General features: G+C 37.3%; 1 protein-coding gene across 2 annotated transcripts in view; it reads left to right on the top strand.

Moving 5' to 3' along the window:
* The window catches only part of LOC139452347 (ectonucleoside triphosphate diphosphohydrolase 1-like), a 51383-nt gene that overhangs the window by 20779 nt on the left and 18142 nt on the right, over positions 1–12462 (top strand). Inside the window, exon 2 of one of the 2 annotated variants that reach the window (XM_071233795.1) lies at positions 9571–9864. In XM_071233795.1, the coding sequence (XP_071089896.1) occupies positions 9606–9864 (259 nt within the window). In that variant the 5' untranslated portion in view covers positions 9571–9605. Of the gene's footprint in view, positions 1–9570; positions 9865–10261; positions 10330–12462 lie in introns of those variants that run through there. The other variant, XM_071233796.1, reaches the window with a different exon arrangement.

Here is a 12462-nt window from a genome sequence, read left to right as displayed (position 1 = left end):
CATGTATGCTGTAGCATTTCTGAAAGGAAAATATTATTTTGGCTATATTGTCTTTTGATATATTATATATTGCCAACAAACTTTTGTAGACCTATCAAGTCCTTGAAAGGCATTTAGAAGTGATACACAAAAGGAAGAATTTATAACTTCTTTACTATGAGGAACACTTGTTGGTCTTAACACTGTTGCAGATGGTCTTGTTGTACATGTACTTGTTGATGGATGTTGCTGCATCTTCTACATGTTGATGTCGTATCAAGTCTTTGAAAGGGATTTACAAGGGATACACATAAGGAAGAGAATTTAGTGTTGCTATCAATAAAGAAGTTGACATCCATAAAATCTCTTCCTTTTGTAGACTTGCTTGGAAATATTTGGATAGATTGTTTACGATTATCGTATGAGAGATGAGCTGAGGCACTGGTTGATGTCCCGAGTGTCTCAGATTCAGGAATCCTGCCTACTTGACACAACCTGAAAAAAACACACCCAAAAATAACCCCCTCTGCTTCAACTGAGGCAAGTACATTTCAGTCAGAAATATGCATTTTGTATAGTTTAAGATATGTTTGCACCTTGTTATGATTTTTTGAAAATGTTGAAAAGAGTCCTATTGAAAGAAGTGTCCTCATAGATTCATGCAGCATATGACAAAACTGCCCTTGACTCGCACTGTTCCTCTTGGAAGTCATCCTTGAACCCTAAGATTTAAAGACTTGGGCCAATCCTGGGGAATGGAAGTCCTCAATGACACATTTTTAGCTTGGTATTAGGTAGGTGGTCACAAGGGTTGCTTGGAACCAATAGTACTGGGGTCAGTGACCTAACCCTGACATTCGTTAGTATAATCCTCATCAAAACATGCAGGCAACATTAACCTTGCTCTCCTCAGTCCAATACCCATCACATGTGTTTCCATAGGTGTCTGTCTCTCACCTGTAAACGTTATCATATTTAATATCTCCCCTATTACAAAAACAAGGTAAAAAAAATTGTGTGGATAAGGTTGTTTCTGTATGTCATAACCCTTGAGTTGTTTCTGTATGTTGTAACCCTTCACATTGTTTCAGGATGTTGTAACCCTTGAGGTTGTTTCAGGTTGTCATAACCCTTGAGATTGTTTCAGGTTGTGATAACCCTTGAGGTTGTTTTAGGTTGTCTTAACCCTTGAGGTTGTTTCAGGATGTTGTAACCCTTGAGATTGTTTCAGGGTGTTTTAACCCTTGAGGTTGTTTCAGGTTGTTGTAACCCTTGAGGTTGTTTCAGGATGTTGTAACCCTTGAGATTGTTTTAGGCTGTTGTAACCCTTGAGGTTGTTTCTGGATGTCGTAACCCTTGAGATTGTTTCTGGATGTCGTAACCCTTGAGATTGTTTCAGGTTGTTGTAACCCTTGAGGTTGTTTCTGGATGTCGTAACCCTTGAGTTTTTTTCTGGATGTCGTAACCCTTGAGGTTGTTTCAGGTTGTTGTAACCCTTGAGGTTGTTTCTGGATGTCGTAACCCTTGAGTTTTTTTTCTGGATGTCGTAACCCTTGAGGTTGTTTCAGGTTGTTGTAACCCTTGAGGTTGTTTCTGGATGTCGTAACCCTTGAGTTTTTTTCTGGATGTCGTAACCCTTGAGGTTGTTTCAGGTTGTTGTAACCCTTGAGGTTGTTTCTGGATGTCGTAACCCTTGAGGTTTTTTCTGGATGTTGAAACCCTTGAGATTGCTTCAGGATGTCATAACCCTTGAAGTTGTTTCAGGATGTGATAACCCTTGAGGTTGTTTCTGGATGTCGTAACCCTTGAGATTGTTTCAGGATGTTGTAACCCTTGAGATTGTTTTAGGCTGTTTTAACCCTTGAGGTTGTTTTAGGTTGTTTTAACCCTTGAGATTGTTCTGGATGTTGTTTTAACCCTTGAGATTGTTTCAGGGTGTTTTAACCCTTGAGGTTGTTCCTGAATGTCATAACTGTTGAGGTTGTTTCAGGTTGTCGTAACCCTTGAGATTGTTTCAGGATGTTGTAACCGTTAAGGTTGTTTTAGGTTGTTTTAACCCTTGAGGTTGTTTCAGGTTGTCATAACCCTTGAGATTGTTTCAGGATGTTGTAACCGTTAAGGTTGTTTTAGGTTGTTTTAACCCTTGAGGTTGTTTCAGGTTGTCATAACCCTTGAGATGGTTTCAGGTTGTTTTAACCCTTGAGGTTGTTTCAGGATGTAGTACCCCTTGAGGTTGTTTCCAATTTGTACATGTCTGTGTTGACAACCACTAAAGGCAGCTTTTTCATATAATTCCAGTCCTACCACAATATTTAAGTAAAAAAACATGCAAGTGTTAAATAGAAAAGTGTCTAAGTCTTGGTCATGTGATCACTTTCATAAAAAATTCTAGAAGGTTGGCTCACTTCAAACTTTTGTAGATATTGTCCTAAATGGGCCCAGATAATATTGCCCTTAAGCAAAGAGTACAAAATAAAACGCTAACAATTGAAAAGTACTTATTTTGATTATTGCTTTGTTGGTATTTGTCAATTTATTGATTCTGTTTCAGAATGTTGGTTTGGGATATTGACATCAAATCAACTCTGAGAAAATGTCTTCTTTTTTTGTATTTCATCTCCTGCCTTTTGGCATTTTGACCCCAAAATACATTAAACAAGAAATTAGATTTCTAGCCTAACTACCAAAAAAACCAAAACAACCTTGCTTGAATTCTTCTGTCCCATAGGAAATCTTCACATATCAAGTGACTCACTGTCTAGAATATGATAGTATTAATTGCTATCTCTGCATTTGGTTTGGAGTTGCAGAAAAACAATACAATATATTTTTCAGTTCTATTTATTTCAATGAAAATGCCTCAAGGTAAAAAATTAATCGGCATCATTCGGCGATATTCTAATATTTGGGACTTCAACTTAAAATAACAATTTGTGCAGTTGTGTTCCAAATTCTGATTTTAATTATATGATGACTTCTCTTGATGGCTTATGAGAGACATGGTGTGGAGTACTTGGGGGACACAGCTGGGACAGGAGGGGATTGATTATTGTCCAAGGGCCTCATTGTCCCGCCTGTCAATCAACAGCCAAGAAATGACAACCAGTTGGCTTACACAACAGGGCATTTACATCAAATACATGCTGATTAGCTGAATGTAGGATTCATTAAATGATGGTTATGAAATGTGAAAATTAGCTTATTTTCTTGTTTTCATTTATTTAAATAAATATGTTGTTTTATTGCAGATATAACTTTTGGGGGAAAGGTTCAATATTTTTCAGTTATATGAACTGAATTGACAAATAATTAATGTGTGATTTATTCTATTTGGGAGTATGTCTTTATTTCGCTACATCACAAACTGGAAATGTTTAAAAACAACTGTGTGAATTATTTGCCATCAATATCCAGAAGTATTAAAATACTGGAAAATATTTCCGACAAATCTAACTAATTCATGACAAGATGTTCAGAAACTATCACTAACTTGATACATACACTAAGGCATTAAAAAATACCATGCTATGTTGAAAATGACATGTTTATTAAAAATTGATCTTCAGCAGACTGGTTTTATCAGTATTGGGAGAGCAGATCCTCGAATGCACACATGCAACATGTCACCAATTTCATTGATCATCCAGCTATTCCTATTATATACACTTGTGATAGTGTGTCCAATTTCAATCAATTTTGCCAAGCATGTCGATACAAGAATGTCAATTACAGCTGCACGCTGCTGAAAGATGGGCCCACCAAATGTTGTATTTTAATTTTCTGCACAGGATGATTAGAAGGAAAGGGTATTATTTAATTCAAGATGTTGCCCCTTCCTCATAATAGTGAAACTGGACATCAATCAACAGGCCCCCCAGCAGGTTCCCCCTGTTGCCCTGGTAACAGGCTAAAAATAGCCAAACATTGTGGACACTCACACTGACCTTCTAATGCCAGTTTCCAAATTTCATTGACTTGACCCACCATGCAATTAGAGAAGACCAATTTCTCTTAACGAAGATGGAGAGAAAATATCACACAAATGTCACTTAAAAACCCTGCTTATATATGTTAAGGTTGAGGGAATCCTATTATGAAGAAAATATTCTTTTAGAATATTGCTGATACATTTTACATGTGACAAGATTTTACTTTGCTAGATAATAGATACCTGATTCATTTTAATAAATGTAATATTTCCATAATATTGACATTATGGAAAAAAAAAAGTTCACAAGAAATGAAATATATATTAATTTTAAATTTTTATTTGTTGAATGAATACCAATGAGGAATGAAGTATTTAAGATTTGCTGAGATAAAATATATTTTAACCTCTTTTGATATCATAGTTTCCATATGTACAAGGGAAGATATAACAGGATAAGATACATTGTCTTAGTTGTGATATATTAGCCATTCATTCATGTTAATTTGCCTGTATTATTCGTTACAGGCCCTGAACATGTATGGGCAAGTGTTATTGGTTTATTGCATGTCACCAGCTGATATGTACAATGATTCATTGATTTGTTTCCTGAGTCTGTTCATAGCTGTTCAGCGTAGGAAAACATCGTTCATTATCCTTCATTGAAAACTGTTTTCTTATCTTGCATGAAGTATGGCTTTCCTGCCAGATTAAAGGTCTTTACAATGAAATCTGTTGTTTCTATATGTGGAGAAAGGGACAAAAATAGAGCTTGTTTATTTTACCCTAATTCAATTCCTCAATTATTGATACTCTGAACTAATAAAGAAATCTAAATGGAAATTGTTGATACTTTGACGAATAATTGACTCAAGCTTTGTTACGCATCGATTGTTACAGAATCTACAAATCAATAAAATGATAGTCTATCATATCTTGTGCTCAAATTTCACGATGAATTGCTGCGACATTCAATCATGACCCCACAACTTGTTGGCATATATTGTCTCTTGTTCATTTCAAAAGTGAAATAGTCAGCAAGCGTATATTGCAATCAATCACTTGTCACATGACGCAGGTGAGACCGGCCTGGCAGGTTATATAGTGTTAGTTATATGGAAATCAGTCATTGTACACTGACAGCATGGTAGAAGGACGTCAAGCATGGCAACAAAACATGTTTGACACACAGAAAAAATAATATTGTTGGACCCAGTGTTGACGAAATCAGAGACCGGTATTTGGGAATATCTAAACGAGATCTGACCTCATTCAAATAAAATGGGACTTCCTTGTCAGTTATTATATATTACACTCCAAAATTGATTATTGTCTTATCATAAGATAGGCCGTGGACTTATATGTAGAGATTAGAAAGGTTTTGTCCTTGCCCTCGTAAACAGCCATTGTACACCTTTGATAGCATGGTGGCTTTTCTGTTACATTGGGACTTGTATATAAAGAATTTATGACAGATATAATGATTGAATGGTTGACCGGTTCTATTATTAAATAATATATCATTTGATGTGTTATGTTATTGTAAAGGGGGAAAAAGCATTGGTTAGTTAACCCAATTTTGCTGAATCAAATTGTAGCTTTCATGTATTGGTTATGCATTTTCATATTTGAATTAATTGTCAGTTTATGAAATATAAAAACTCATGTAGAGTGGGGGTTGTATCTTGTTCAATATCAGAAAGGAAATCAATTTTACATTAAAAACTTCTTGCACTAGGATTTGTGTGAAGTAATGAAATTGTTAATTTATCAAAATAATTGGCAAATGAATGTCCTTGAGCTTACGGATCCAATTCCGGAACATATAATCTCTCGGAATCACAAGCTCAAGTCTTCAGATGAGCTCTGAATGTGTGTAAAATTATTCTTGCTAGTTACCCAGTCTCTCAGCTGACCTAAATTTCAGGGAATCCTATCCTGCTGCAAGTAGATGAATATTCTTCATTATTAGGCAAATCAATGTAAACTTACTTTTTTAATCTCAAAATATATGTATTTTTGGCCCAGGTAGTCCTGATGTCAAAGATGTATCAAAATAGTATTCAGACCAAAATTAGTTGATTTTGAGCTGTTCTGAAAATAATGATATATTAGGGAATGTATCCCAGTTTTGTTGTTATAGAGAGGAGTTACATATATATTCTTTGTAGCCTTTGTGGTTCTGATGTTTAGAATTTCTCATTCTTTTGTATATTTAAGCTTTTGTGTCTTATTCATCATGCACAAGGAAGAAATAAGCCGTGTGTTAATCTAATGTGAATATATTTTAGTCAAACATCAATATTTGCTGTCGTGTATGACAGAAATAAAGAAATTTATTACTTTGATCTTTGAGTCACTGTGCAGTCATTTATTTCTGTTACTGAACGGCCATGTTGATAGTTTATAGGAATATATTAGTCTTGTGGGTCAAGTTACGTTATTAAAAAATTACCCAGACTTGGATAAGCAGCTGATAAAATTCACTTGTTGATTTGATTAAAGCCCTCAACATTTTCAAACGTTGTAATTCATTCCTCAAGCTCTATAAATATGTTACATTTAGAGTTTATATGATTGACACATACTCTTACAAATTTAATATTTTTGAAGATCAAAATAAAATCAGATTGTTCAGAATATAAGATAATTTTATATTGTATATGTTGATCAATAGGATCAATATTCTTATCATTTTGCAATGAATAGTATTGACTTTATGACTGATCGCAGCAAAACATGGTTAATTTATTATTTGAAAATTCAATTATTGCTAAATGAGATGTTGTTTATTTTTAAATCATGGTGGTTTGAGTCTTTTGTGGACTACATTGTCTCCATTGATTTAACGTCATGTTGCATCCTCAGACACTTGGGCTTAATTTCATCATTCCATGAACCTTTGACCGACGCGAGGAGAGCAGATCGAGCTGAGAACGCGAGTAGAGTAAGACTGTTCCTATGTAAACATGGCTGTTGAAATTTATCGGCCAGGATTGTAAGTACGATAATATACCGTCCACAAACTGCTATAAAGAAGACGCATGACCGATCATGCACAAAAGCTATTAAACATTGTTCGAGCCCTCCACCGAATGTTTCTGAAAGAGAATAAAATAACCCGGCTTTCTATTGTAATAATATTGTAATGATGGTCTTTGAAATTATTTTGACAGGGCTGACAGAAAGTATATTAATGGTTGTATTATTGATAGTATATCATTCTAGATTGTGCATGTTAGGGTATCTCGTTTGCCATGGGAATTTTCTGAGCATAGGCAATCCCTTTTGTCTTGATCTTATCCCTTATTAATCGTTTGTGTTGTGATGTGACGTTTGTACAGTATGATAAGTCATGTGACATATATTTGTTTATTTCAATGTTTGAATATTTTGTTAAGTGATATGTCTTGTGTATCCAAGAATTAAGAGTTATGTGAAGCTTTTTGCTTGAAATTGGATTTTGTTTGTTTGGAATATCATTTTCCTTCCTGTCAGCAGAACTAAGTAGGTCTTGGCTGAAACAGCTGTTTATACAAGTCAAACCTTTCAAATATTTTTTCAAGAGACGTTAAACATGCATTTGAACATCTTCAGTTTTAATATGCAATTCATATTTGAAGAATTATATCTGTTACATAATATCTATATATTGCAAGAAAATAGCTGCAATGAATCAATATACTTTGCACATTAATTTTGTGATGGAGCATTGACATTAGTCCTGCACCAGGACTGTAGAATTTATTTATTTTATGAAAATACAACAATCGAGATATGTATATAAAAGCAAGTGTAGCCAGCTCTATTCTACATTAGCATCAGGAAAAAAGTTGTTTAATTATAGAGTCGAGAAGGGTATTGTGTAATATAAGATTTCATAGACTAGATGTTAGTCTACGTTGACATGTTATGTCATTTTACAAGATGTGTTCATAAAATAGTATGTAGTGAAAATGTGCAATGGATTGTTTGTGTAAAGTCCTGAAGACTAATTATGTTAATTAATTGCCTCCTGACGTTGATTAATTAGATTCCAATAACAGCATGGTAGACCCTAAAGCATTATCCGCCTTGTCGTTTACTTGACATGTAATTACTATGAAAGGAACGCATTGATGGACACATCAAGGGTGTATGTTTCATGTTATTAACGACATGCTGTAATTCTTTGTCGATTGTATGTCTATAGCATAGCTATAGAGCCTCTGCAAGACAAAGTGTAGAACGTGTTTTGTTTCTTAGAGGGAGTAGTATTTTACCACTACGATTCAGTATAAAGCTCAACACAACTATTAAAAATCTCTTATTGACCTGGTGTACCAATTAGTCTCTAGTTTTAAGGAATTTCTTTGTCAATATGCTAAGAGACATGAAAACAAAATAACACAAAGTCACGTCTTATTTGTGGTTTATTTTATCAAAACAAACATAAAATTATATAAAACTACAAATAGATATTACGAAATATGCAAAATTTTCAATCAAACACAATTTTTGCATTTTTGCTCTTATATTTTGTACCAATACTGAGTTGGATCATGCATAACAAGCCACAGCATGTCAGCACCATAAGTGTGATTCAGATACTACCACAACAAGCAAATAACATCAATTATTTATATATTATGTATTTAGTGTAGTTAGGATATTTGTTGAATATATTATAGATTATTAATTATGCGATAAAAAATCGATTCCAGTAGGTCATGAGTTCAATGTCTGCTGTAAGGCACTGAGAAGTGAAAAAAACATGACTGGTTCAGATGGAGTGGTTAAAAAATGGAGAGTTTTTTGCTATTAAAATATTCATATTACTTGTGGGTTTCCGTGGTACCAAACTACTCATTTGGCATCAGTGGGTCGATTCATGACAACATCAGCATGGTCGACAAGCATTGGTGGAGGTGTTGTTTGACGCCGCCAGTTTAACGTTGTATGGCTGAAGTTGCCGACACGTTTGTGTATGTAAGATTCACTAGCAAGTAGATCTAATTGGTATTGATTAATCCTACAATCCCAGCACTGGTATGTGTGCGGGAAACTGTGGTCCAAGGGACATAACTCTTACTTGGCTAAAGGTTGGAAGAAGCTTGGCTTGACTGCAGAGAACATGATCAAGGCTGGGATGGAGGTTTTGATTGAAACACTGAATCTCTATGATAAAGGATGGTTAGCAGTTTTTTTGCTGAATTTAATAAAAAAATGTACTTGTTAGTGTATGAAAAGAGCTGTTGAGTGGATTGTGCCCATACAACAGTTATACAAGAATAACTCTCCTTGAGGGGACTTCCAGGGCTGTTGTTTGCTGACAGAGCAACCTCGTAACTATGAGCATGAAATGCATGAAAATCTGCATGGATATATATTTCAAAACCAAAAAAACACGTCAAGGCTCATCATTCACCTGATGAAGGAGTAAGCATATGCCCCGAAACGTTGTGTTCCTCATAATAAAGAAGTTGACATGCATATATTCTCTTCCTTAAGGGTCATATATCTGTTCCCCGACCCTGTTGATATTACTCAGTGATGACTACACTGACCATTGGTTCAGCTGCACTATGTCTGCTATTACAGAGTATCATGACCTGGTGATCAACATCACACGCACGTATGTATGTCCAAATCCAGAGCATAAAATGACTGTACTTTCTCTTCAGAAATATAAGGAACTTGCCCAGCCTACTTTCTCAGCATGGAAGATGGAGGAAATGAGATTGAGGTGGTGGTCCAGAGCGTCCTCGCGCCAGGGTGTCCCCAGGGGCGGTTCCCACTGCAGGTCCCCAACAACATCTCCGTGGAAGGGCTGATGCGACGGGTGTGCAGGGACGCCAATGTGCCGCTGTTGCCACACTACGTGTTGAAGAACGCCAGGAATGAGGTGCTCCCCTCCCTGGAGACGTTGAACAACTTGGATGTGATCAACGGCAGTGTGTTACACTGGGACGATGACGGTAGGTGTAGAGGTTGAATAACTTGGAGGTGATCAACGGCTGTGTGTTACTATGGGACGATGACGGTAGGTGTAGAGACGTTGAATAACTTGGATGTGATCAACGGCTGTGTGTTACTATGGGACGATGACGGTAGGTGTAGAGACGTTGAATAACTTGGAGGTGATCAACGGCTGTGTGTTACACTGGGACGATGACGGTAGGTGTAGAGACGTTGAATAACTTGGATGTGATCAACGGCTGTGTGTTACACTGGGACAATGACGGTAGGTGTAGAGACGTTGAATAACTTGGATGTGATCAACGGCTGTGTGTTACACTGGGACAATGACAGTAGGTGTAGAGACGTTGAACAACTTGGATGTGATCAACGGCTGTGTGTTACACTGGGACAATGAGGGTAGGTGTAGAGGTTGAATAACTTGGATGTGATCAACGGCTGTGTGTTACACTGGGACGATGACGGTAGGTGTAGAGGTTGAATAACTTGGATGTGATCAACGGCTGTGTGTTACACTGGGACGATGGTGGTAGGTGTAGAGGTTGAATAACTTGGATGTGATCAACGGCTGTGTGTTACACTGGGACGATGGTGGTAGGTGTAGAGGTTGAATAACTTGGATGTGATCAACGGCTGTGTGTTACACTGGGACGATGGTGGTAGGTGTAGAGGTTGAATAACTTGGATGTGATCAAGGGCTGTGTGTTACACTGGGACGATGGTGGTAGGTTAGAGACTTTGAATAACTTGGATGTGATCAACGGCTGTGTGTTACACTGGGACGATGACAGTAGGTGTAGAGGTTGAATAACTTGGATGTGATCAACGGCTGTGTGTTACACTGGGACGATGGTGGTAGGTGTAGAGGTTGAATAACTTGGATGTGATCAACGGCTGTGTGTTACACTGGGACGATGGTGGTAGGTGTAGAGGTTGAATAACTTGGAGGTGATCAACGGCTGTGTGTTACACTGGGACGATGGTGGTGGGTGTAGAGGTTGAATAACTTGGATGTGATCAACGGCTGTGTGTTACACTGGGACGATGGTGGTAGGTTAGAGACTTTGAATAACTTGGATGTGATCAACGGCTGTGTGTTACTCTGGAACAATGACGGTAGTTGTTGAGATTTACTAACACCTATCTCTGATAATAAACTCATTACTTTTAGCCATCAGTCCTTATGATCATAGGTATGGGAAAAGCTTCAACATTTCATTTATATTCAATGCCAACATTATATTAATCCTTCAGTCTATTATTCTCAGCAGGGTAGTTTCATTTCTTCAACAGATTGAAAAGATTAGGAATCAGAAATTTCTTGGAATGTTACAATGACCATTGTGACTTACAAATACAAATTTGACCAACGAATGAAAACAACCAAACAAGTCCCTTCTTAAGATACCCCATCTCTGACAATAGATTATGTCCATGAAATGATTGGACAAGACTAAAGTAAATCCACAACAGCACTCCTGTGTGAAGTGGGTAACGTTCAACAAAGTCACGTCATAATTGCAGAAAGCATTCCTTGCGTTTAGAAGTGAAGTCTCCCCTCAGAAGCTGCTTGTGACTTTCTGCACTAAGTAGGCTTGCCTAGTTGACATTGGTAATGCACGCAAACCCCTTGTCCCTCTGTCAACTCCCAAGTTGGATAATCTTGTTCAATCTGGACCCTACTAGTTACTAGGAGATTCTCATCAAGCAAACACACAAACATGCACAGGACTACTTGATCTTTGATTGCTGCTAGTATTTCAACAAAGATGATTTTCGATATAACTATATTGGTATCGGGAGTCAGGACATAATGTAATGTAATGATGACGAAGGGTACTAATGTTCCCCTAGTCTCCATACACTCGACATATGGTTGAAGCATGTCATCGATCCCAATTCCATGGATTGATTTTTATGATATCAATCACTGCATTGTCTGGTCCAGACTCGATTATTTGCAGACTGCCGTCATATAGCTGGAATATTGCTGAGTGCGGCGTTAAACAACAAACCTACCAACCAACCATACACTCGATGCATGCTCTAAGTGCTAACATTATTACCCTGGGCATTGTATCAGTGTGCACTCCATTTTCATTCTCAGCTCCTTGGGGAGTATGCAACCCACGCTGCCTTGTCAGACACTAGAAGGTTACCCATCACATTTCCATCTCATCCCACCGGGTACCCATCTTTACTGCTGGGTGAACAGAAGCACATTTTGAACAAAGTCAGTTGCCTAAGGAGACACCACATGTGCTTCAGTGTGGGTCAAGACCGAAGCCCTAGAAACTCTCAGGAGTCACACAGACAAATGTGGTCACCCATCCAACTGCTCTCTGAGAGACACATTGCTTCACTTCTCAGAGTGATTCCCCACATGTTGAGACTTTCATGAATGGTCTGGCTGTCTTGTTGTGTCATCACACCCAAATAATGGCCTCAATTTGGCCCCAGGAATATTGCTGCAGGTTCTGTCTTAAACAGCACTCTTGCTTTGAGCTGAACACACATGTGGTGTACCTGAGCTGACAGTCACATACTGACAGTAGGAAGTACCTGCACATTACTGTCATATCTACCAGTAGTTGTGT

This window comes from Haliotis cracherodii, unplaced genomic scaffold (genome assembly GCF_022045235.1).
Source record: "Haliotis cracherodii isolate W230 unplaced genomic scaffold, xgHalCrac1.p SCAF_9, whole genome shotgun sequence".
NCBI lineage: Eukaryota > Metazoa > Mollusca > Gastropoda > Lepetellida > Haliotidae > Haliotis > Haliotis cracherodii.
The sequence above is the reverse complement of the archived record's forward strand: the minus strand, read 5'-3'. Positions and strand labels throughout refer to the sequence as shown.